Source organism: Hippopotamus amphibius, chromosome 14, assembly GCF_030028045.1.
Source record: "Hippopotamus amphibius kiboko isolate mHipAmp2 chromosome 14, mHipAmp2.hap2, whole genome shotgun sequence".
In the NCBI taxonomy this organism is placed as follows: Eukaryota; Metazoa; Chordata; class Mammalia; order Artiodactyla; family Hippopotamidae; genus Hippopotamus; species Hippopotamus amphibius.
The window spans coordinates 13,000,087-13,024,755 of NC_080199.1; the positions used below are offsets into that span (position 1 = coordinate 13,000,087).

Consider the following 24,669-nt stretch of genomic DNA (forward strand, 5'->3'; position numbering starts at 1 on the left):
TCTTACCTGAAGCCTGTCTTACGGATGAATGGGCGCCGCCTTGTCTGTTACTTAACTGATGACGTTTTGTTCCCCATTTGGTTACGGATGTTCACATCTCTTCATATGCAGGCAGAATCCGGGGGCTGAGTGGTAGGACTTATTTTTATTTCCAATTTCAAAAAATAATAGAAATACTTCCAAGATGATCCTTGTAAATTGTTTTTCTTCCCGTTAAAAAGCCAAAAAATCCAAAGCCTGCTCTTCCTTTGAAGTTACCAAATGTTATCTGTGTAAAAACCATTTGGTTTGGCCAATTATCAATGTCTCAATAACAAAAAAGGGAGGAAGACTAGAAATCCTTTTAAATGCTTCTTTTATTTCATTGGTTGTACATTGGGTGAGTGAACTGAATATTACAACCAAAACATAGAATTGATACAAATTAGACTCCTGTTTACACTGTAAGGTAATGAATGAGGGAATTCTTTAAGTGTTACAGAAAGATTTAGTAGAAATGTTACCAGCGATATGGCTCAAAGAATATTTAGGTGAAGTGCTGTTATATCCTGAAAACCAAGAGTGAAATGTGGTTCCCATACAAGCGGCGAGTTCATCTCTGTTGAATTGCTACCATCATGTCTTGGATATTGGTGATTTGTTTTGTAATCAAACAAAGCATTTAAGATTTACTCATCACAGTTAGACTTCTGAATATAAACAAACTTTTGGCAAATAATATTTATACAGAAAAATAGTTTTAGATCCTCTCAAATCCCAGAATTATTCTATAAAATTACATTATAAATAAATAAAAAGCAAAATCTGTTGTACATATATTTGTACATCTATGCATTTGCCTTGCCTCCTCCTTATTGTAAATGACATATTTATGACTCTTTGCATATTATAATCACAATTCTGGAAAATGGATTTCATAGTAAAAATACAGTCTTCTATGTCTGCTTGGGGATTATAGGTGATGTTTTTCATGCTCCATTGTTAAAGGGCTGAAAATAGGTGTGTGCTAATAATTTTAAAAATCAAAATCATGAAACAAAAGAAAAAAAAGACAATGTTACAATAATTAGTCTACAAAAATATTTCAGTGATTCCCATAATTTACCTTTTAGTAATGTATACTATGTTTTCAATGAGTTTAAGTGAATTAACAAAGAAAAGAAGAAAAAAGAAGATAAGTTTGAATGTTTTAGGCAAGTTGTAGCATAACTACATTGTTATAGTTGAGAAAATTACGTGTCAATAATACATAAAGATGAAACTACCAAAGAAATACACGTTAGATACACTATTTTCCACAAATTAAAACAAATGCAACAATACAAGCACTATGTAAGATTACACTTAGAATGTGTTTTTTTTTTGATAGGGTTATCAAATCTACGATATAAGATAAATAGTCATTAGACTTTGATCAACATTAATTAAAATGGCAGATTTCTTTTTTCTCAAACAAAAATGATATGGTTGGTGCATCTAGTGTTCAGAACAGGCGGTGATGCCAAAATTTAAAATATTTTACATTCAATCTCAAAAGTCAAAATACTTCAATCACTAATATGCTCACAAAGAAAATGGATGTTTTAAACAATGACACATAATAGTAATTTATAACAACTGTTTCGTTTTTTAAACAATAATTTAAAAACTATGTAGGTACTGTATAGGCTATGTGCAACATATAAAATGTGAAATATGAAATATTTGGTACGATAGTGCTTAAAATAAACTTTAAAACAAACTTTCTGAACAAAATTTAATTGTATCGCTATTACCTTGAAGATCAACCAAGTATTTAAAAAAGTAAACAACATTAAAATATGTTTCATCCATATATAGTATATATATGTATGTGTATATATAATATGTATGTACTTGTATTAAAGTTTTTTATACTTTTGAGACATAAAATATGCTTTATGGTGAAAGAATTAAAAGAACTAATTTTTTCCATGCTGTAGTCAGTTACAACCCTTTAATCCAACTTTTGAAATGCAAAACAGTAATGGATTTTTTAAAAAGTGAAACTATCTACTTTTTGTTTACATAGTAATTTAGATTAAAGTCACAGTCAAATTTTCAGTGACTAAACTCAAACTTACTTAAATTAGAATATTATACAGATCTCCTCACCTACAGCTTCCTTGTTTGTCTAGGTTTTAGTTTAGAAGAGTTATTCTGTAACAGGCAACTGGATGGTGAGTTCGAAAGACTAATCCTTTCGATTAGACTGTTGGCATGGGCCTCTCATTCTTGTCAAGCTGGATGAAGTCTGGCAAAATCTAGGCACTTCTACAAAGTCTCTCTTATAAAACAACTTTAAAAATATACTTGTAAAATAATACCTTCAAGACTTTGTTTGGTGGGGTATGAAGCTCATACCGTGCAAAGTTTCTTTTTCAATCTAGTTAATGTTATTCTAGAATCACGTGATTCAATGCGGCATCTCCAGGCAAACCAAATATCACACTTTGATGTGTCCCCAGTACTTGTGCTTGAATTTCCACTCAAATTTTAGACCTGCAGGACAGGTAACAGTTTTACTTCACTTCTCATCTTTGCTGCAGCATTCGTGTTGTCAAGAAGTGAAACATAGCTTTGATCCAGTGGGTAAATGAAATGATAGTAATTGAAGTTAGAATCGAACCTGCCCTTGGAATAGGGTGTTTGTTTGTTTTTTTGTTTTTTTGTTTTTTGTTTTTTAACTAATGCTAATTGTTTATTGCTAACTTTGAAATATTCTGAGTCGAAATGAGTACATTGGTTGGACTTTCTGCATCAGCTATAGTTATGGAGATAAGACAATATTCCTAAGGACAGAAACTATGTTTAGAAATCCTTTAAAAGTCAACTTTATCCTTTATGTCTTTAAACATCACAGCTGGTCTCAGGTAGTTAACTATCTTAGGTTGGAATATACTAAGCATACCATATTTAATACTCATATATGATATAGCAGCACTAGCTTCTTAGAGTTGTGGTCTGTCCAGAAGAACTAAATCTTTATTTAGCATGCAGTTTGTGGCAATTCTATTGAGGAGGAAACAGGATAGTATGTACAGTAACAATGTTTAGTTATTCTCAATGCAGATTCTTGGCATTCCATTCCGTTTCTGCTGATTATTTCAGAATTATCTGTTAAAGAAAAAGACAAGCATGATTTAGACATCCTTCTTAAGGGAAAATAGCTAGTTTAAGTTTTACTCTTTGCAAACAGATATTTAAAAATAGGAATTTTCTGCAATTTCTCATAATTTTGATGCAATTATAATTTTGCACAATCCCCACCCTTCATGCTGAAAATTTTTACACGTGAGCACTTTTGCTGTGGGGCCACTGTAAAGAATGCTGAGTCAAATGCACAGTGTTTTCTGTGAAAACTGGGACTGCATGTGTGTGGGCATGCAGTGTGTTTGGACCTTAATCTCCCTTTTTTAGTTTTGGCTTCATGTCTCTTTATTATATGTTCAGTTTTCATTCAATTAATATTTGCTGATGTGATCAGGAAGTCCAATCAAAGAATTTGTATGTGAAAGGTTATTTGTAAAGATTAGATATAAATATTTTAAAATGTGTAATAAATTAAGTAATATTTATCTATCAACTTGCATTCATAATCCAAAGATATGTTCCCATCAAAAGCAATTTTGTTCCCAAAATACAATAACGACCAGTTTCAAATTCAGGAACCGTTTAAATGTCCCATGTTAAAGAAAAAAGAAAACATTCTAATAAAGCAGTTAAAACAGTTTTAATAATTCCAAAAGCACAGATACAACTAAACTATCAAATGCAAACCGTGGTCCCTGGAGTATGATCTAGTCCATTTCCAACTCCCTAACTTTGCAGAGGAAAGGGAGTTTGCCCTGTGTGACCCAGTCAACTAAATGTCAAGCTTAAAAGCCAAGCTTTTGATACATTCTAACAAAAATCTTTATTCTTTGTATAATGCTTTGACCAAACTTTGTGCAAGTAATAAACAAAATGTTTATTTATTAATAGCCAAGAGTGTTTGTTTATGAAATAACCAGTAAAAATTCTTTATGGTCAAGGTCACCCAATATTCCTACCTACACACTTGGGATCCAATTCCCAATAAAAGCCTCATTTCTACAAGTATAATTTCTTATCTCATTAGGTTAGAATTTATACACGTGGAAATATTTTTCACCTTAGGTGGGTATTTCTGCAGTTAATATAAAATAGTTTTAGGACATACACTTAAATAATTTCTCCTGTGAAGTAACTACGAGTATTCTTTATTTTATTGGAACATACAGATATGTATGGAATTGATAAAAATAGAGGAAGAATTCATGTATGTTAAATATTTATATTAAATGGAAACTCAAAACTTTGGATAAGATCATTTTTTGTTTTCAAAAAGTTCTAGGAATTTAAAATTAATTGGGAAAAAATATCTCACGTACTGATATACAAATAAAAATAATGAGATATAATCATTTATATGTAAATATTATCATAGTATGTTTGAATAGTCATTGCAAATAGCAACATTCAAATTCTTCAGATGGTTTTAACTTCATTTTTAGATTTAGATATTTAATTATTAAATAGGACTTATTCTATGTCATCCCTTAGCTTTAATTCTGTTTGTAAGGTTTCCAAACAAGAATGTGCCCCAGGACATCAGAGCATGTCCTGTTTTTCTTTTTTTTCTTTCTTTTTACTTTAGCAAAAGTGTCTCTAAAATATTTATGGAAAACAAACTTGCCATTTCTTAAGTTGATATATACTAATGTATGTTTTAGAAAATAATCACATTCTTGCTTATTAACTGAAATAAAAATGCCGTATAGAATGAAAAGTCCTAACCACCTGGAAAGAAAAAGTATCCTACAGAGAGCCCAGCAATGGCCAATCTGTATTATAGAAATTAGTTACAACGCTTTGGACTTGAATCTGACAAACAGACGTGTCTGACCACCCAGGTTTAACTGAACTGTAAATCAGCCTTGCAGTTAACTAAAAGCATTAACTGGGCTCACCTGGACTGCTTTTCGCCTCTGCCTCAGCCTGCACACAATCCATTCTATGGATAAAGACATAAATAAAAATGACTTCTGGTACTACTGAACTCTCAGCCTTAACTGCTTCCAGGCATCTAGGCCAGAAAACTCTGGCCACACCCTGGTCTGTGTCTTGGGCTATCTTGAGGACTGTATGTGTGATATTAAAAAAGGAATTACGCCCCCAGTAGCTGTGAGCTTCAAGAGGTTTAAGAGAGTTGATCTTAGAAGGTAGGAAAGCTTTGGGTGTTTCATTTTTTTGGTGGTAGCATTTTTTCTCAAAAATACTATTTGATTATTATTTTTTTCTGGGAAACGTAGCTTGTTGGTACAGCCTGAATTACATGTACTCTTCAGTGAAATACATTTTGGAAATATAGACAGATCAGGAATCCAGATGAGGACCAGTTACCCAGTGAGAGCCTCGTATTGAACTCCTGCCGGTTTGATCACTGTTTCTGATGTTAAAAGCCTCATGACATTATAGGTCTCAGGGCCCATGGGGACAGAAGGACAGTTTCCAGTAGGAAGGAACCTCTAGTGGGAAGAGGAGGGCCGTGTGTGTGCCGAAACTTAAGGGTGTGGAGAAGCTGTTTGGAGGGAAAGAGGGCTCTTCTGTCTAGTTTTCAGTATAGCTTTTCTTTAGTCAGACTATATTTTTAATTCACACCAAAAAAACCATAATTTAAAATAAGATGAATAGATAACTTTGTGTGTTTCTCTGTTGCCTCTCCTTGGAGATTCTCTTCCACACCAATTCTATATGAACATGTAAAATATGTTCTATTCATGAAAACTTCTTCAGCCTCCATTGTAATTTCAATGGCCAGGAGGACCAAAAGCTTCAAGAGGTGCCTTAATACTTCAGTATAGGTACAAAACATATATTCCTAAAAGAAGAGGCTTATACGTGGTCCTGGAACATGGGCTCTGAATCTGATATTGACAAGTCCTAATCCTGAGCTGGTCCATTAAAAAAAAAAAAAAGGATATTTAAACCAGAGTTCACCAAAATGATCTCTATAGACCGGCTGTCAGTGGCGTCCTTCCTGCCTTGCACTCGTCAAAACTGAGGCTGACATCCAAGATTCCTTCCTCAACCTCCAGGCACTGCAGCCCACATTTTTTTGGAAAGGGCAATTGAAAACTCCCCTGGGGTCTGCCAGCATCTGTATAAGTCAGAGGAATAGCTACCACACCAGATCCCATAAAAGTCCCCTCCCTGAAGCATCATTATTGTCTTTGTTTTAATTTTAATAGATACTCCCCTGATTTTCCAGGGGGCGCTGAGAAATTTTTATCAGAGCCTTAAGAGCTAGGTCAGGATTGCCAGTCATATTTCACAGACATGGAAAGGCAGCATGAACAGTGTTAGCTGGCTTGCATGGTGTACCAAGTACTTGTGCAAACCAGCATGAGCTTAGAGGTGTTAGCTCACTCTGTTCGCTGGCATGGGAGCCCCTCCAGGGTATAGGCACAGTCTGCAATGGGACCAGGAGAAAATGATTCCAAAGAGTGGGTCTGTACCTCTTACAGTGCCAGTGGAGGTCAGTGCTCAGAATCCCCCGGCAGCCTGGGAATCTGGGAAAGGTGAGGCCACGGGGTGGGGCCTAGAGCCGACAGAGCCTAGAGCACTGAACCAGGGGCAGCAGTGACTTGTGGGCTGCTAGTCCCTGCCCCTCCCCCCGCCCCCGCCAAGGTCATCCTTGCCTGGGTGGTCAACCACATCCTACCCTAGGCCTCCTCCAGACAGATGCTGCAGCCATATCTGCTTACAGCAACAAAGCCCCTACCCAATCAGAATTCCACCGCTGAGCTTCTAAGGAGCCCTGGCGAGCTATAGCACAGGAAAGAAATTGAATACATTGAACAAATTGTATTTCTGTTCCTCTCTCTGATGGACTAGTCCCTCAAATAAGTATTATTTTATATAACAGAATGATGATGAAGGGGGTTAAATTATTAAAATAGGATTCTAGCTAATCTGTTATGGTAAATCAAAATCTTGAACTGAAAGCATTATTTCCAATTTCTTTTTCCACTCACAGGAGAACACACAAAAATGAGAATAGCTGATGCCCACAAAAATCAGTGATTCTATTTTTAAAACAAAGACACACTTGATCTCCAGTCACGACTGCATTCATAAATCTTCAGTAGACCCTCTAGTTGTAACAAGAGTGCCTGCAAGGCTAAAATATCGGTTGGCTGCAACAGAGTCTACTTAGCGATGAGCATCTCCTTCAGGTGGTTGGATTTAAGAAAATAAAGATTCTGCTTAATCCACACCCGTAAATTCTCCCATATGAGCCCAGTACACAATGTGTCTCATTTTTATTAATTGAAGACAAAATGTGAGTGGCCCCAAAGAACATTCAATGGGTTGTTTCCCCACCAAATGTGTTATGAGCAGTCATAACACTAACCCCTGCATCCCCCGTGAAGTGCCTACCACTGACTCATAGTGCAATGGCAGTCAAGCTCATTGCAAAGAGGACTAGGTTGGGCACTGCCGGAATACTAAGCCTACTGGGGCCAGGCGGGAACCATGCATAAGTGGGTGGATCAGTTGAGAAGTCTGGCAGATGGAAGGGCCCACGCCTAGAAGGAAGGGGACAGCAGCTGCTCAGCTCCAGCCAAACTGTCACCTGCAGAAACCTGGGCTCTATATTGCCTGACCTTTCCATTTGCCAAAAGAAGCTGGAAACTCAGCCATGGATTCACATCAGGGAAAACAGCGCTGTATGGGTCAGATATATCTTTGGGCTGAATTCAGCTGTGAGCTGCCAGTTTGTGTTCTCCTTGAGCTTTACTTTCTTGGAGAAGATATCCACCAAGCCTGGATTGCTAGTTGCCTGAGCCCGGCCGTAGCCAAGGCCAAAGGCATCATCCATGGAGGCAGCGGTGGTGATGGTGGGCGGGATCAAGAGAGCAGGTCTCATGGGGAGTTCTTCCTGCAACCTGCAGCCATTTGGCTTTCACCTGAAGGGATGGGGTACCTGACCCACCCATACCCTCCACCTAAGATGAAATTACTGCCCCTCCCTTAGCTGATTCAACAGATATAAAATACACATTGCCTTGTCTTTTCCCAGACGATGACGGATTCAGACCGAGCCATCCATGTGCCCTTACCTTTGGTGCACACGAGAAAGAACTCACCAGAGTGAGAAACGCACTTGGTTGAAAGCAAAATAGTCTGTGCAGAGGCTGACACACTGAACTTGAAAGCATGAATGCCACGACCTCAACAGCTGAACTAACTAGCACTCATTCAAGAGGGTTCAAAGAAGACAAATCAATGATAATTTCCTCAGTGCTTCACAGGTATCAAGTATTAAATTAATACTTTCTGAGCTGTCCACCTTGCGGTTGACCTCCAGGAAATGTACATATAAATAATTTTGGAAATTGTGAGTGTCTAGATGACTCCTAGATACGTTCACACTTCTTATGTAAATGTGTTCACTGCAGACATTCAGAGATGTCAGATGAGTTATCCTTTAAACTGTTAGCTTAGTATTAAATTCAGTAAGAACTCTTACTGCTTGGCTTAAAAGATAGGAAAAAAAACAACACTTTTCAGTAAAAAGACCAACTGCTTCTAGAGATCCACACCACAAGAAACAATGAGAAAGGAGAACTAGTGAATGTTTTAGTTAAACATTCAATACGAACTGTCTCTGTAATGTTGTGTTTGGAGAGGTAGATAAGATATGCCTTATTGCTATGCCTTATCAAATATCTGCATGGCCTTGCTGAAATCTGCAGGAAGCTCAATGGATTTGCATACCACTAACATAAGAGCTCAAGCAGACATTTCTAAGCAGGGTTGTTGCATTCACAGGTCCACAGCACAGCCAGATTTTGTAAGGACAGGAGCACGGTCTCATTCCTCTTTAGATCCCTAGTAACAAGGATGGGGCTGGCCATGTAGGAGGCACTTCTTAACTACTGGTTGCATGGATGGCTGAATAAATAAGAATTTATCGAGGACACGATACCACAATGTTGGCATCTACAGAAGACCAACAGACCCCTCACAAGCGAGAGGTTGCAGGGGAGGCAGGAAAAGAACCCCTTGGATGGCCTATATCTCCTCCCCTTTCAGAGAAGCTAAGGATTCAGGAATAGCCAAGAAAAGGAAACATTCCTCCCCATCCCCCCACCCTGTGTTCTATATTAAATAAAAGGAAAAATACTCCAGGCTGGGGGCAGAATCACTCAGAGGCTGGAGACACGGCAGATAAACAAAAATGGCACCTGGAGAAAACTTCTAGACGTGGTCGATTCCTCAGAAATCTCTTCCCATGGTTACAAGGCCCTGTCTCCTCAGAAAGTAATTAGAGAAAGGGATGCTTCACCGTCTCCTTAAACAAAACTTATTATTCATCTAAAAATAGACAACTGAATGGAATTCCCTAAAAATACGGCCAAGCTAAGGAGGCCTGCCTGTTGCTCACCACGCCAGCCCCTTTGTCTCTACTCACGGCTTCCCTCTTGCTCCCTCACTCACGTGCCGTCTCACGACTTTCCACTGGCATTCCTCCCTCCTCCAGGCCCTGCGCCGTTCAGTATCCTCTCCATCTCCCCCGCTAGCACTCCACACGCTTTCTCCATGGCAGCCTTGACTGTCTGAAATTCCCTGGTTTTGTCTGAGAGGTGAAACTTGGATTTTGGTTGAAGCAAACTTTACCAAAGCAGACAGACATTTGTATAGCTTTGGCTGCCAAGGAATTCTGTACTTAATCCTAGGGTGGATTACTATAGATGACCATACTACGAATTACTAACGTCAAAAGCAATTACTTTGGTCTCTTGGTGGACATATGTTATCAGAGTAATTCTCTTCATATATGTTCATCAATGAACACTTTCAAGAACTTGGTTCTATTTCATGACTATTTGTAAATATTTTTGTAAAGACTTTTTTTTTTTTTTTGGATGCGGACCTTTTTTAAAGTCTTCATTGAATTTGTGACAGTATTGCTTCTGTTTTTGGTTTTTTGGCCGTGAGGCATTGTGGGATCTTAGCTCTCTGATCAGGAATTGAACCTGCACTCCCTGCATTGGAAGGCAAAGTCTTAACCACTGGACCACCAGGGAAGTCCCACTGTTTGTAAATTTTAATTGCATAAAAAGTTCAAAGCTAATTAGTGGTATATGAAAAGATACTTTGAAAACCAGTCACATTCATTAGTTGAGGGGCGTATTGTTCTAAGGGAGAGCAGGGTCTTCTGCCATATTTGACTTGTTTTCCAAGTGGATTTTTATTTATACAGAAAAGGCATATACGGGGGTTGCGGGAGAAAATTCTCAAATACGATAACCAGTTTCACTCTGGAGAAGAGCAACCGGAGGTTGGTTGAACGGCCCACAGTATTTAGCAGAACTTAGTAGTTTAATCAGGATTATTGTTTTGCTCTCTGTCATTAACATAAAGTTTACATTTAAAGCTCTAATTCCTCTATTTTCAATGACATATCATTTTGTCGATGACTCATGACTGTCTAATATTTTCCACTCTATGATATCTGAACAAAAAGATTTTTCAGATATACTTTCTAAAAATTACCATTTAAAAAAATATTACTATTTGAGTTTCCGCATTAAAGGCAATAACACTGGCCTCACAGCAGATTACTGACCAGGGTCCACATTGCCAATTTGTATTATCTGGATAAAATACATATATGGAAATTCTCAATTTGAGTAAGATTCCACCCCTTGCCTGAGTCCATGTCGCCTGGAAAAATTCAGCCTCTTGTGAGTATTGCAGTGATGCTTTGATCATGAGCCCTTTCTCCATCCCACACCCAGCTGCAACCAACCCCAACTCCCCTGAGGGAATTCTGAGGACCACTTCTGTTGCTTTCATGGTGAGATGGGAACGCTACACCTCAGATCATCTAAAAAGCCATACATCATCCAAGGGTGACTTTTTCTCCAAAATGATATACTGTATATGAAGGAAAAGAGAAAGGCATTTGAGAGGAGATTTGTTATTCCTCTGGCTTCCCCCTGACGCTACAGAAGCGTCGAAAGGAAAGTCAATTCAGGAGCGTTGTGTGCTCATTCAGCAAGAGGGGAGACCACGCTTGCTCTGCAGGTGCCACGGGAGGTCAAAATAAACCAAAATGCTAGACTGGAAGGGCCACATGACAGCCAGGAGAAAAGAAGTTGGCAAGTCAAGTATAGCACCCAAGACAAAAGAGAAAGAGGGCGGCGGGAATGCGTCTGGTGGCCACCCAGGACCAGGTTCCAGCTTTCGTCTTCCTACTCATCCCCTGGCATCCTTGGCTCCACACTGTACATCCCATTCCTACTCCACACACCTTCCCCAACAAACATTCCAGTCACACAACGAACCGCAGATTATGGTCCACTCTACCCTCAGCTGGTGGAGAAGAAGGACATTCTCTCACATGCTGTCTGGGGGTTTGGGTTAATCATGTGCTTTTGGCATCTTTCTTGAATCCTAAAGATGTAGAAACATCCATGAACATGGTATTTGGCCTCTTTCATGCTGTTAGCACAATATTATCCTTGAGCAATGTCACAAGTTTAAACAAACTATTATAAGCCAGCCTGGAGACCTAACCATCAAACCCATCACTGTCTCCATAGGAAAATTACTCGAGTTCCAGACCAAGTGGCAAAGGGCATTTTGAACAAACATTTTTAAAATTAGGGAGAGTATGTATATTAAGGAAGGCTAAATTCCTCTACTATATCAAGAAATAATATATAATCACTGGGCCACACTATTTAAAAATATTCTAAAATATAGAAAAGGTAATAAAATATTTTTCTAAAATTATCATGTTGAGAATATGTGCAGTGAGATGTGGAGCAAGTGTGGCTGTCTGGGATTAAACAGGCTGCCCACATCTGAGGCTATTTCACTGAAGGGGACCTCTGGACCTGCAGGTAGAATCTAAGGAAACTTTTTTCACATCTTTAAAAACCAGTTTATGCAGGAACTGAAAAGAAATTTCAATAGCATTCATTTAAACCTGTTCTTTTCAATATGGGGTTTTGCTCCCAGTAATAAATGGAAGAATCAGGCCAAGAAAAATCACAGAAGCAAGATCCTGTTGGATTCAACCTGAAGTCCCCAATCCTGCTCAATGCCCTGCTTTTGTAACCACTACCATTATCTTAGAATCCTGGGCACATTTGGGCCATGGTATTCATTTTAACTGTGGAGCAGAATGTATAATTCAGCCTGCTAAGAATTGGCTTTTAAGACACCAAAGGCAGAAAAGTAACTACATGCTGGGATTAGGTAAAAAGAAGGGTAAGAGGAATGTTCCGTGCAGGACATGAAGTGTGTCTTTGTGTGTTGTAATCATCTCACGTGTTTCTTGGACTGGTAGGATACACTGCCGTCTAACAAAATTTCCAGCAAAATTAGTTGTGTTTTCTTCCTTTGTAGTTCGTTGCCTGTGTGCGTGTGTATGTGTGTCAGAGACAGAGAGAGGGAGATGAACAAAACCGTAAAATAATGGTGCAAAGAAAAAATCAAAGACAGTCCTGGAGTGGGATTTCAGGACACTTGTTTCTGCTACCAAGCAGCTACGTGACCCTCCTGGGCCTTAGTTTCTCACTCTGCTTGTACTACATTGGCACCTCTGCAGTGTGGTGGGTAGTTAACCAGGTTGCCATCTGTCCTCCCTAATAACTCCTCAGAAAGTGCCCAAAATATCCTGGTATAATAGATGACAAAATGGAAACCAAAGGAAGAAAATGTAGAAAGCAAGCGAGCTCCTACATTCTCTTATTTCTCTATTACAAACTGTCCTCCCTCAGAGCTCAGTGCTTAGGCCCATTCTTTCAGCATCTCTACTTTTTGCGATGATCCTTATTATATGATAATTACTTTGACTGTAATTATTTACATGTTGGTTTACTGCCTCTCCTCCTGACAGTGTAAGAGCCACAAGAACAGGGACTGTTTTCTTCACTGCTGTATTCCCAGAGTCCTGAATTTCATATGACACATAATGGGCTCTTTATAAACTTTTGTTGAGAAAAAGTATGAAGATGCATTGCACTGAGTTAACAGTAGGCTTTCGTTACGGCTTCAGACTAGACCTAGCTTTTAACATGCATGGTTCACTGAGGAAGAATCTGCATTTGTACTCAGTTACCTGTTTCATGAAAACAGAACTCTTAAAGGAAAACACAGAAAGAATAAAGAATTTTTAATGTGAAAGAATATGGATTTAATAAAACAAAAACCTCAGTATAATTCGGGAGTCCTGCATGAAAGGACTCCTCCTGGTAGACTCTTTTTTTTACAGAAGTTTCTTGCCGGTTTACCATCCTGGGAATGGTGAATTGGTGCCTTTGTTCATCTGCTTTCTAGCTCTTATTTACTGGATTGAAATGTGAACTTCCTTGTTGGTCTCATCAACTAACAATGTTTTCAGACCATTTCTGATATTTAACTTGAATTTTTAAAAGGTTTGCTTCTACTGAAATTTTCTTCTTAAATGGTAAAAACTTTGTAAACTAATAAACTCAGTAGTTAGTAGTTTTTAAGCGAACCATATAAAGAGCTTTACCCCAGTCCTACATTGACTATAAGCTCCAATCTAATTCAAATATGGTGGAGACACAAGAGAACAGAGTTTGGAGGCCGGCGAACCTGAGTTCTAACACTGTCCAGCCACTTCCAACCTGCCTGAATCTTAAACACATTATTCTTTAAAATTTGCTCTCCTTTGGAAAATGGATAAAACACTCCACAGAGTTCTATTGAATATTAAATTGAATAATGGATATAAAGTGCCTGCTATGTAATAATGGGTTTTGATAAATGTTGGTTCTCTTCCCTTGGTCTATTTATTTTAAGATTCATAATCCTAAGTAAAATTTGGTTTCAGCTTCTATTTAAAGAGGCATTCAAATAATAAAAATATTGTGCATTTAAATATTAGATGATCTGTGTGACACTCCATATATGTTGATAATAAACTTGATTTTGATGAGATTAGGATTTTCTAAAATGTCAAATACGCTTCTCTTTCTGTATATGTATATCTTGACCTGTCACTGACAGCTAAAGAAATATAGGCTGAATTTCTTTACTATTCATGAAAGTCTTGACTGTCATTCATATTAAGCATTTTCCAAACTAAAATCTTTTTTATAAAAGCATCGACATCCAGTAGCATACAATGACCAGTGTCTACTGAAATAGAAAGTTACATCCTATGAGAGGCAAAATCTCTTACTCTTTAAATTTAGATTCAGTCCAAACCCAGCTTCTAGTCTTAATATGTGTTACCATGGGTGAGTCAACATCTCTTATTCTTAATATTCCTCATCTCTGGATTGGGACTCAAATGTTGTCCCTAACTCATAAGTTATTGTGAGCCTTAGATAATGTAATTAACAAGTGCTTACTGCACATAATTCTACTGTTATCATATGCTAGTATTTCTCCTGTTTTAATTGCCTAGGCTAAGCCACAAAACACGGATATGCATATTTCGACAAGATACAGCATTCACTAATAATTCTTAGATCACTGTGTTTAGAGCAAACCACTATTCATGGACGCTTCTGCACACACAGTCGTGTCTAATAAACATCCGTACTTAATTTTCAAACCTTCACCTCTTCTCACATAGGTCCATGTGCACAGCAGGAAAAATGAGGGGACTTATCAACTTATGTTAAAGAAAGAAAAAAGAAAGCAATTCTTAAACACTGTTTTCCAAGGCAAAGGAATTCAATGAGGTTTTCTGCTCATTCTTCACACACTCCTTAAATTTCCCTACTGTAACTTCTTTCCTTGTTCAAGGCCATCCTTAATGTTACAGGGGTCAGAGAAGAGCAAAGAAAAGGAGATAAACGATAGGAATAGATTCAACCAATTCCTTTTCTCCTGAATCTTCGTAACTAAAGTGGCTCTCTGGCCCTTTCAAGTATTTCGGGGTAACAATGAACAAATATTGAAAGAATGACTAATGGAAGAGTTATGAAATTATTACTGGAAACAATGTTTGCAGAAAAAGAAGGAATCAAGTTTAACTTCCCTGAAAGGTTTTTATTCCTCCAAAACCTTTCTAAATTTTAAGGAGGAAGCAGATCTACTGACTGTTCAAAAAGATGCATAGCTAGCATATTCATGCTGGATTGTGGTTTGAGAGAGGGAAAGAGGACTAAACATGGCATTAGGAGATCAGTCTCTAGTCCCTTATGTAACCTTGAATGAGTCACTTAATCACTTAGTCTAGGTCCTTTTCCTTATTTTAAAATGGAAGGTTAGGAGCTTGGAGGTTGTATATCTGGTTTTGCCACTTAATAGACCATCTTGAACAAGTTTTTCAGATTCTCAAAACTGCAATTTCCTTATCTGTAAATGAGGGATAAGAATATTCCCTTACAGGGCTATTTTGGGTTTTAATGAGCCAATTCATGTAAAAGCTTAGCGTGATGTCTGGCACTTGGTGAGCGCTTACCAACGGAGAGATGCTTGTGTTATCTTTGTGCTGTCGGTATGCTCTATAGTACTCTGGGGTCCCTTCAGTGGTCATTTAGAGCATTTTCTCAGGAAGGCAGTGTGGTGAAAGGGGAAAAGCACTACCCCAGGCAGGACACAGACAATCGGGTTCTTATCATTTATGTGACTTGGGTAAGCCACCTTGCCGATCTGGGGTCTTGTTCCAGTTTATGATGTCACGTGCACACTTTCCCTTTTCTGTTACTGTAGAAGTACGGCATGTTTGTGGTCAGTCTGCTCTTATGACTTATCGCCTTTCATAACTTTAATGTAGTCAATGCAGGTCTTGGGTCAGACCCGCAATGCCTGAGGTAACAGGGACTGTGGGAAAATGGGTGACATTTTACAATGTTCAGCTTAGTGATGCTGCTTCCAGAAATGCATTGTGGTAAATAGGAAGCTCACTGACATAAACTCTGAGATCTTTGGAAACTCCAGGGCAAGGAGAGTGATAATACTGTAATTTGATCACGGAGAGTTAAAGCAGATAGACCAAAAGTTCCAGCATATTATACATGATGCCGAGGCATGACAGAGCCTAAATGCTAAACTAGCTGTAGTTTTTCAGAAAATACCAGTCAACAAATTTGTCCTTTATAGTGCAAATAAAGTGGAGAAGTGTCAACAGGACCCATCCTTTCTATGTAAGTCACTGGGAGAGGTGTCTTGTGGAAGGTTGATGCAGCGGGGAGCAGAAAGTTGGTGAATCCACAGATACTACAGAAACTGGAAAGAGCCACTGGGAGAGTAAAGGATCAAAAGGCCTCCCTGAACTTTCCTGATTTTCTTAGTTACAGTCTGTCCTCCTTCCTATCTGCAGGTTCTGCATTCATGGATTCAACTAACAATGGATAGAAAATATTTGAAAAAGAAAATTCCAGAAAGTTCCAAAAAATAAACCTTGAATCTGTCGTGTGCTGGCAACTATTTACACAGCATTTACATTGTCTTAGGTAATGCAGAGATGATTTAAAGTATAAGAGAGGATGTGCGTAGGTTATATGCAAATGCGCCATTTTACATAAGAGACTTGAGCATCCGTGGATTTTGGTATCACGCAGGGTCCTGGGACCAGTGCCCCACAGATACCAAGGGACGACTGTATTCATCCCCCCCACACATACACATTTTCCCTGTTCTCTCTGTCCCGATTTCATCACTTCATCAGTGAAGTAGCTTCCTCACCCGTTAACCTGCACTCAGCCTACCCCAGCTCACACCTACCCCCTTGCTTCTGGCGGATGAGTGTTTCCAGGTCTCTCACTCAGCTTTTTGCTGTCCTGCTCTCATCCTGCCATTGAGTGCCCTCAGTAACCTAACCCCGCCTCACCTGCTCAACCGCATTTTCTAGTCCTGCCCACGTGTCTTCCCTTCACTCCCTCACTGCAGTGTGGCCTTCAGCCCGCGTGAGCCACCCTGTCCCCTGCTTCAGATCCGACCTGGTAATAGCTGCTCCGTCTGCACCTATTGTGGGAAAAAGTCCGAGGCTGATTTTGAAACTCCTGCCTGAGCCGCGCAGGCTATTGGGGAAGAAGGTGGGATAAGGGGGAAGTGTTGAGCTCCGCGTCAGAGTCTTGAGGTCAAATGCAGACCCTTCTACCCATGAAAGCCTTGATGCTTTCACATGTTAAAGAAGGAGAACAGGGCCCATGTGATAGGGTTAAATGGGAGGACACAGTAGCACCTGACGCTGGTCCCTTGATGACGCCAGATTCCTTGCCCCTCAACCCAGCCCAGCTCCACCCGTCCCATTTCCCTCTGCTCAGGAAGCACCTCACCTGTTCCTTACCTAATTCCTACACTTCCTTCAGGACCTACCTCCCCATTCTTCTACACAGTAGTGCGTATATGTTAATCCCAAACCTCTCATTTACCAGCCCCCACCCCCCAGCCCCAGGAGTAAGGTGCTGCCACCGAGCTCACTTCCCACGCAGCGACGTCTGAGGCCTCGACTGTGTCATTTTGTGACACTGACTGCTTCGTAGCTCTTTGACTAGGCAGTAAACTCCTAGGTCCCGTGAGCACCTCCCCACACTGGTGGCCTCTAGAACGTTCAGCAGACTCAGACAGGTCTGACCTTAGAAGCCACTGCCTCCAGCGATGTGGCCCGGGGGGAATGCTGGAAGAGGCTGAGAGGCCAGACCTCGTCCCAGTTTGTCTCTGACTCATGGTGGTGTCACATGCAGTAAGCGGAGGGACAGTCAGGCTAGCTTTGTATCAGGAGACGGCAAGGATCTCTCTCCTCTCCATCCACCCACACAGCAAGGCCGGCAATCTCCCCAAACACACAGGTAGGAGTGTGCGAAGGCGGGCAGTGGCAGAACGTAGGGAGATAAATGCCTATAAATCAGAAATTTACTCTGTTCATAGCAGCTTTCATTACGAACGAGACCCCATTCATCTTCCAGCCCTGCCAATGGATCTGAAGCCCCCTGCCTCGCACCTCGTCTCTCTTTCCTTACAAATCTAGAGCTGGAAATAAACACACATATAGGATGAACTGTGTATTTATTCCTCTTGAAAGAGAAAACCTACAATTAGAAAAATGAGCATGATTTTATTATGGCCAACGAAAGCCAAAGTACTACTGGGAAAATGACTTTTCAATCTAAAAAGAGTCCCCCAAATTCCATCAAAATGCAAAAGAGGATGGGATCTGAGGTATAAGTAGGACGATCCACCAGGCAGTCAGGTTCCACATAAGGACCCTTGACATTTTCTCTTCAGCCGCACAAAATTGGAACTGATATTATATCTTTAGGTGCTATATACAAAATAATTCTACCCAAGTGTCTCAGCATGAGGTGTAAATTATTCATGAAAAATGAAAATGTACTAGATTACCACACTTGCATAACTTGGCCTTTCCTTGGAGAATCTGCAAATACATATATTAATTAAACCTCATGGTAGTTCTGCAAAGCAGCTGCTTCTGAAGCAGGAAAATAAAAAGGTCTTTTTTTCTTCTCACTTTCTGATTTCTTGAAGAGAGAAAATAATCTGCCCCTATGTGGTTCTCACAGCTCCAGCTCCACCTAAGATATCCAGAGCAGCCCTCCCACCTCTCCTTCCCTCCACCTTAAACATTTTTTTTTCACCAGGCTTCAAGACTGGATTCCAGTGCCCCAGCCACATTGCACCATGGAATTTAGACTCGACTCGCCAAGCAGCTTTAACTATTGGTGTTAACTGAATGCAAATACTGCCGTTTTTATTGTTTTGTTTTTTTTACTCGAAGAGATACAGCAGGCTCCAGTCAGTGTCCCTCTCTGTCCTCCTCTCTTCCTACCCCTTTCTCTACACACACACACAAACACACACACACACACAGAGTCCCTCCCTCCCTCCACAGAATATTTGATATGGCGAGTCTGCCTCATTTCAGGCAACCAGCTACTGAAACTGAACCCTCCTCTATAGTTAGAACATCAGCACAAAGTGAGAGAGGGCTGACCAACGTTCCCAGTATTATAACGCCGACATGCATGTCTCAGCCCCAGCGCTATTTACAGGGGATGGATTCGGACAGTTTGCTGTCCAGGCCTTTGTGGAGCACAACATACTTGGCACCCAGCTGCCTTTTGTCATCTGTTCTCAGGACCCAGCAAACTGCAAGAAAGGGGCGGTGCACAGTTTGATCATCCGTACAGGGAGGCCGGCAGCTCCTCTGCGTATTTCAGCGGAGGGAGCTGACAGGGGTTTACTCCTCCCATGCTGGGGCTTTGCAGAACCCAGATTTTTCTTGTGAAAAAAACACAGGCTCCAAATGGGTCAAGTGGTGAATAGTGGGGAATATTTAATGCCTCCTACATTTGTCTGAACATAGTCCTAACAGATGGCTTTGAATAATAGATGTTTTAGAAAACTTTCTGAGACGAGAGGTTAAGTAAAACATGGCCTCACCTTTCTAGACTTTTTGGTTAGGATAGGGTGATTTACTATAAGTTTGTATATAGAAATCCAAGAATGTATATACAAATAGCTTTGAAGTTGTATTCACATTTATACATGAGGATAAGTAAAATCCCATGCTCTTAAACTTTTCTCTTCTCCCTTTAGTAATTTGTAGCAGGGCTGAGAAACCGTAATATACGTATCTGGTTGCATGTAATTATTTTGTCTGGTAAGATACTGTTGAAATTGATTATTATATATACTAAACATATCAGGCATGTCTGGAAAATGGGAATTTTCTGACTTACCAAATATCCCAATAAATGGAAGGCTAGGAATGTATAATATGTTATTAACTAATTTTCAATGAATTCCTCCTAAGGCCAGCTTTCTGTTGAATGGGTTTGCTCTTTGGGAGAGGATTCAGAAGATGTGATGAAACCTTGAGGTCATAATGAAACACCAATCGGCACTTTTTTGCAGATGTAATTAGTGTTGTTAACGTATTGCCAGAAATATAATTTGATTTCACCAGCTTTAAAGGCACTGTGTGGAGTGCTCCAGCGAAATATTCCTAATATCCAACGTGTAAGAATCTGTCTTCCCAGCACGGACTCATGACCCTGAACGAATTCGATGAGTAACTGCCCTCCACGTCCACGCAGCTCTAACTGTGGACACATGGACAATACGTATTCACTCCAAATCTGAAGGGGCTCTTTCTTTCGGGCGAGGGCCTGGAAGGTGCTTGAGCTTTTGTGGCTCGGACCTCTCATTCGGGTAGGGCGTGAGGAGCCGCGTGTTAGGGGCAAGCACCCTGGAGGCATTTGGCCACCCACCTGCTGTCCTAGAATTCAGGTGCTATAGAGGCAACTTTCTGTGGTTAACCTTTCACGTCAGCCCGGATCTCTTTTCTTGCCACGTGACATTTATTTGGACAGGTTTTGCTATAGTATGAAATCGTTTTTAGGTTTCTCTTTGGCTAAAAGTGACTCTCCCTATGTAACAGGCAAAGGCAAGAGAAAGTCGGCCACCCGCCAGCTGCCACTGTCCCACTTTAGGCTCTTGTGAAAGCCTCTCCGTGGTCTCCGCAGACTCTCCCGCCTCGAGGCCATCTGCTCGCTCTTCCTGGAGTTGGGTTCCATCACTTTCCTGCTTGAAAACCTTTGGTGGCCAAATAAAGGCCAGCGAATCCTCTACCTTGGCATCTAAGGTCCTGCACACTCGAAATTAAACCTATGTTGCAGCCACTTGCGAAAACTGGTGCTCTGGCCACCTGGACTGTTAGTTTCTCTCTGCCATGCTTTACACGTCCCCATCTTTGTTGTACGTTTGCACTGTCACTGCATCTATCTAATGATGATGCTTTAAGGAACACGCAGGTAGAGTCCTTGTGGAATTCAGAGGGTAGAAAAAGAAATTCTCGCTGCGGGGATTCAGGGGAAGACTCAGAATATAAATTGTATTTTAATTGGGCCTTCAAGGATGTTATTAGGTAAGCTGAATACTCTCTGTATATAAATGAAGAAACTAAGATTTAAATTGTATTTACTAGGAAATTACTTTCTCCCTTTTTGAAACAGAAGCTATTTTTGACGTAGAAAATAATAAAGCAATGACAGGACAGAGCACCATAATAATTCAAGTTAGAGGGATTTCAATCTGCACTTCTGGTGATATGAAAAAACCTAGATAACCCACATGCTAAGCTGTTGACCTCTCCTCTTTTACTGCTCACTCTAAGATTAAATTGGCTTCCATATAGGCATCTATAGATTTATACATTCTGCTCTTCTGTTAGTGGGCTGACATTGACTGGCATATAGTACCTGTGTTTTCATTTCTGATTTCCCTTGTCACCAGGCTACTTGTGAGATGGTTGGCAGAAGCTAGGAGTAAAGTCCAGGGCCGTGATTCACACACAGGAAGCCCATGAACCTGCTTCACCAGGACTCATGACTAATTCCTTTCCACTTCCCCCCTTACTTGGATAGAAATTACTCATAAGTTTCAGTCTACTCACTAGGTATAATATTACATAGACTATTAATCAATAGTTCTATATTATAATGAATATATATCAACGATGTATGTGGCTTCTACATGTGACCGGGCTGTTACACAACTAGCCTGACGATCTGCTCAGATGCAGGTATCTCTCTAGCTTAGAAATCGCTTCAGTTTGAGCTGCATTAGCAGAACTCCTTCATTTTTCCCTAAAGCAACAGAGTTTGCTGATAATGAGTTTCACTTTAAAGATAGTTTTATCTGTGGAAGAAGTGACTCTTGTTCATTTATAATTATCGGGAGAGGCAGTGTAGCATAGTGGTTAAGCGCAAGGCCTCTGGGAGCAAACTGCCTGGGTTTAAATTCCAGCAAGACCATTTATTAGATGTTTAACTTTGGCTAAGGTAGTCAGCCTTGATTTCAGTTTTACCATCTATAAAATGGGGACGACAATATTTATAACACTGTAGTAAGGACTGAGTGTATCCTATACATGTGTATTCTTTCTCATATGAGATAAAATATGTGATATGATATATAAAAATATGTAATGTATTATATAAGAGAGAAACCATTTAGAATAGTGTCGTGTACATATAAGTAATTTGTTAACAATAATATTATTATTATTAGGTATAATTTGTATATTAAGGCCCAAAGACCTTAATTGAAACAGGTGATAGCTGTTGCTAAATTTGTCTATTGTATTTTTGTTTATACATATACTCCCAGAGCTAAACAACCAAAAAAGAGTTTTCTGTTTCCCAAAAGTGTTTCAATTTTGCCATCATTTAATTTCAAACTGCAAGTCTAAGTTCAGTTAAAACTTTCACTGCTGGCACCTTGATTAAGCCCTGAGGGTAGAATTTATAGATTTATGGTTGGTTCCTCTTGACTCACCATGGGGTAACATGTAAAGGAACCCTGGGCCAGAGGAGCTGTCATGGGATGTTTTGGTCTATCCTCTTTCTTCTGTGAATGACTTGTATCTAATTACAAATACCTATGAGATTTGAACTATTTGAACTGACAGTCTAAATTGATCAAATGAACTAAAAAACTGTCAAAGCCCTATCTCATTTCGTGTTAAAGACAGATGGCTCAATGAAGGGAGAGAAAGGAGGATGCTTATCATGTACTGAACTCTGAAATCATTACCACCACATTCTACTCTGTGTTCACCTTTTTAATCTCACGCTTTGGGCCTTGCACAGCAGCTCAGGAACCATAGGTTTGTTGAATCTTAGATCTGGAAGGGACCTCGGAGGCCATCTAGTTCTAATCTTCCCTTCACAAGTGAAGAAACAGATTCATTTTGTTTAAACGACATATAATTCACATGGATATGATTTGATGTGAGTTTAAAGGATGAAATCTTAAGATGAAAACTTGTCATTTCACAGTCATCAGAAATCTCTCTGAATTCTGAATTCTCAGGCACTAAAAGAATTTTCAAGTTCTTTTGTAGCTGCTTTGCTCTTTGAAACTTGCTAAAAATACATTAAGAATATCCTATCTGAAAATTTATGTTTACTATTATTTCTTTTTCTGTTGTGTTCATGTGCAAGCAGACCTTCATCAAGGGTCATCACTGAAGTGCAGACCAGCAACGATTACATCTGATAAACTGAAAAACGCAGAATCTAGGATTCTTGAAGCTACTGTCAGGTACTCCTGTAGTTATACTTCTTTGGATTTAATTGAAGTTAACCTGTTCATTCCTTTACCAATCACAATGCTGAAAAATGATATAATTTAGCTTCTGAATAGTTCTGCTTCCTACCCCTGCCTCCCTACACATGTACATGAACTTCCGCATATGTGTGCAATCTCAGTGTTTTCTACCACACGAAGCCAAAAAAATCATGAGGCTGGGAAAATATTTATGATATGAGATCAAGAATGTATCATAATAAAGGGACTTATCCTAAAACTCCAAAGTAGTTCTTTATCTTGACTTCCTTTCCATTCCCAGGAAAGAGCTCTCTGTACTAGACGTGCTTAACTTGCCATAAAGTACAACGTTAGATTCCACTGTAACGAATACTATATTACGCTTCAAACCTGTTTTCTTATAAAAGGACTTTATAATAAAACTTCTGTCAAAACCCACCAAAACATGGTTCAAGAAGGCAGAACTTAGACATAAAAGAAACATTTCCAGTTTCCTTACTAAAAATGACCAAGTGAAAAGAGGTGCTTTGAACCTAATCATGGAAGGATGCACACTGTCTCTCTCTCCTGCCATCCCATCATTTAAAAAATCTTCGCAACTGAGAAACTGATTTGCTGTTGTTTGTTATATCTGTTTGGAAGCTGGGTTGGCTTCCTTAGAGGGAGGCTGGCGTGGCGAGGTGGCGAGGGAAGAGGCGCAGCATTGTCAGTAGCTGGCATTGCCTCTGAGTGCCCGCGTGGCCTCTCCTCCCCTCCTCCTCGTTCTTTTCTGCTTTATCACAATTCAGAGGGCACAAGAGGAGCTCAGGGGATTCTACTTTTATGCCTTCATTCAAGTACACTCACCCCTATCTTTTCAGCGATGAAACCTATAGCTCTGGCCTCCCTGATTCACTACAACAGGGAAAGAAGTGTGAACCGGCCCTTTCCGCCTGCAGAACGTAGTTTGGAATCTGCCATTTACGCCCAGGCGTGGTTTTTCCCAATTTCTCCCGTTAGCTGGGACCTTCTCTCCACCTCCTCCTATATGTCTTGTCGTCTTTTATCAGTACAGTTGATTTCATTAAAAAACAAAATGAAAACAAAACAAAACCAAAAAATCCCACTACACTAGCAACAAAACCAAAACGGCGCTTCTGGAAGGGAGAGCATGCGCAGTCAAGTGCTCTTCCAGGCCAGTGAGCGTTCAAGCTCATCCTCCTCTCCTGGGACCAGCAGCACAGGTTTGCGAGTTGTTGGCTGGGGTTAGGGTTACAGTCAGCCTGTGATGACAGGAAACAGCCAACTGGCCCTCACTGAGAAACAGTCCATCCGTGGTCACGTGGGCACATGCATTAAACCAAAAGAACTAAACGCCCCTAATCAGTTATATCCAGCCTTTGTGAACTCGGTGGCCCGGTCCTCTTCTCCCAGTATCGTTTGTCTCTCACTTGGGAACCAAGCAAGTTGGGGAGCACAGAGGACCAAGGTGAAATGTTACCGAAAATCATTCAGACCTCAAATTTGACACTAAGGATAAAGGGGAGACGTTTCTAAGAGGAGACTTTT

At 40.0% G+C, this 24,669-nt stretch overlaps 1 protein-coding gene across 8 annotated transcripts in view; it reads right to left on the reverse strand.

Annotated features, from left to right (window-relative positions):
• Positions 1-338: 338 nt before the first annotated feature.
• MBNL2 (muscleblind like splicing regulator 2) overlaps positions 339-24,669 on the reverse strand; it is a 157,656-nt gene continuing 133,325 nt past the window's right edge. For all 8 annotated transcript variants that reach the window (XM_057707617.1, XM_057707618.1, XM_057707624.1 and 5 more), the window contains one exon: positions 339-3,135. In XM_057707617.1, coding sequence (XP_057563600.1) covers positions 3,121-3,135 — 15 coding nt within the window. In that variant the 3' untranslated portion in view covers positions 339-3,120. The remainder of the gene's footprint in view (positions 3,136-24,669) is intronic.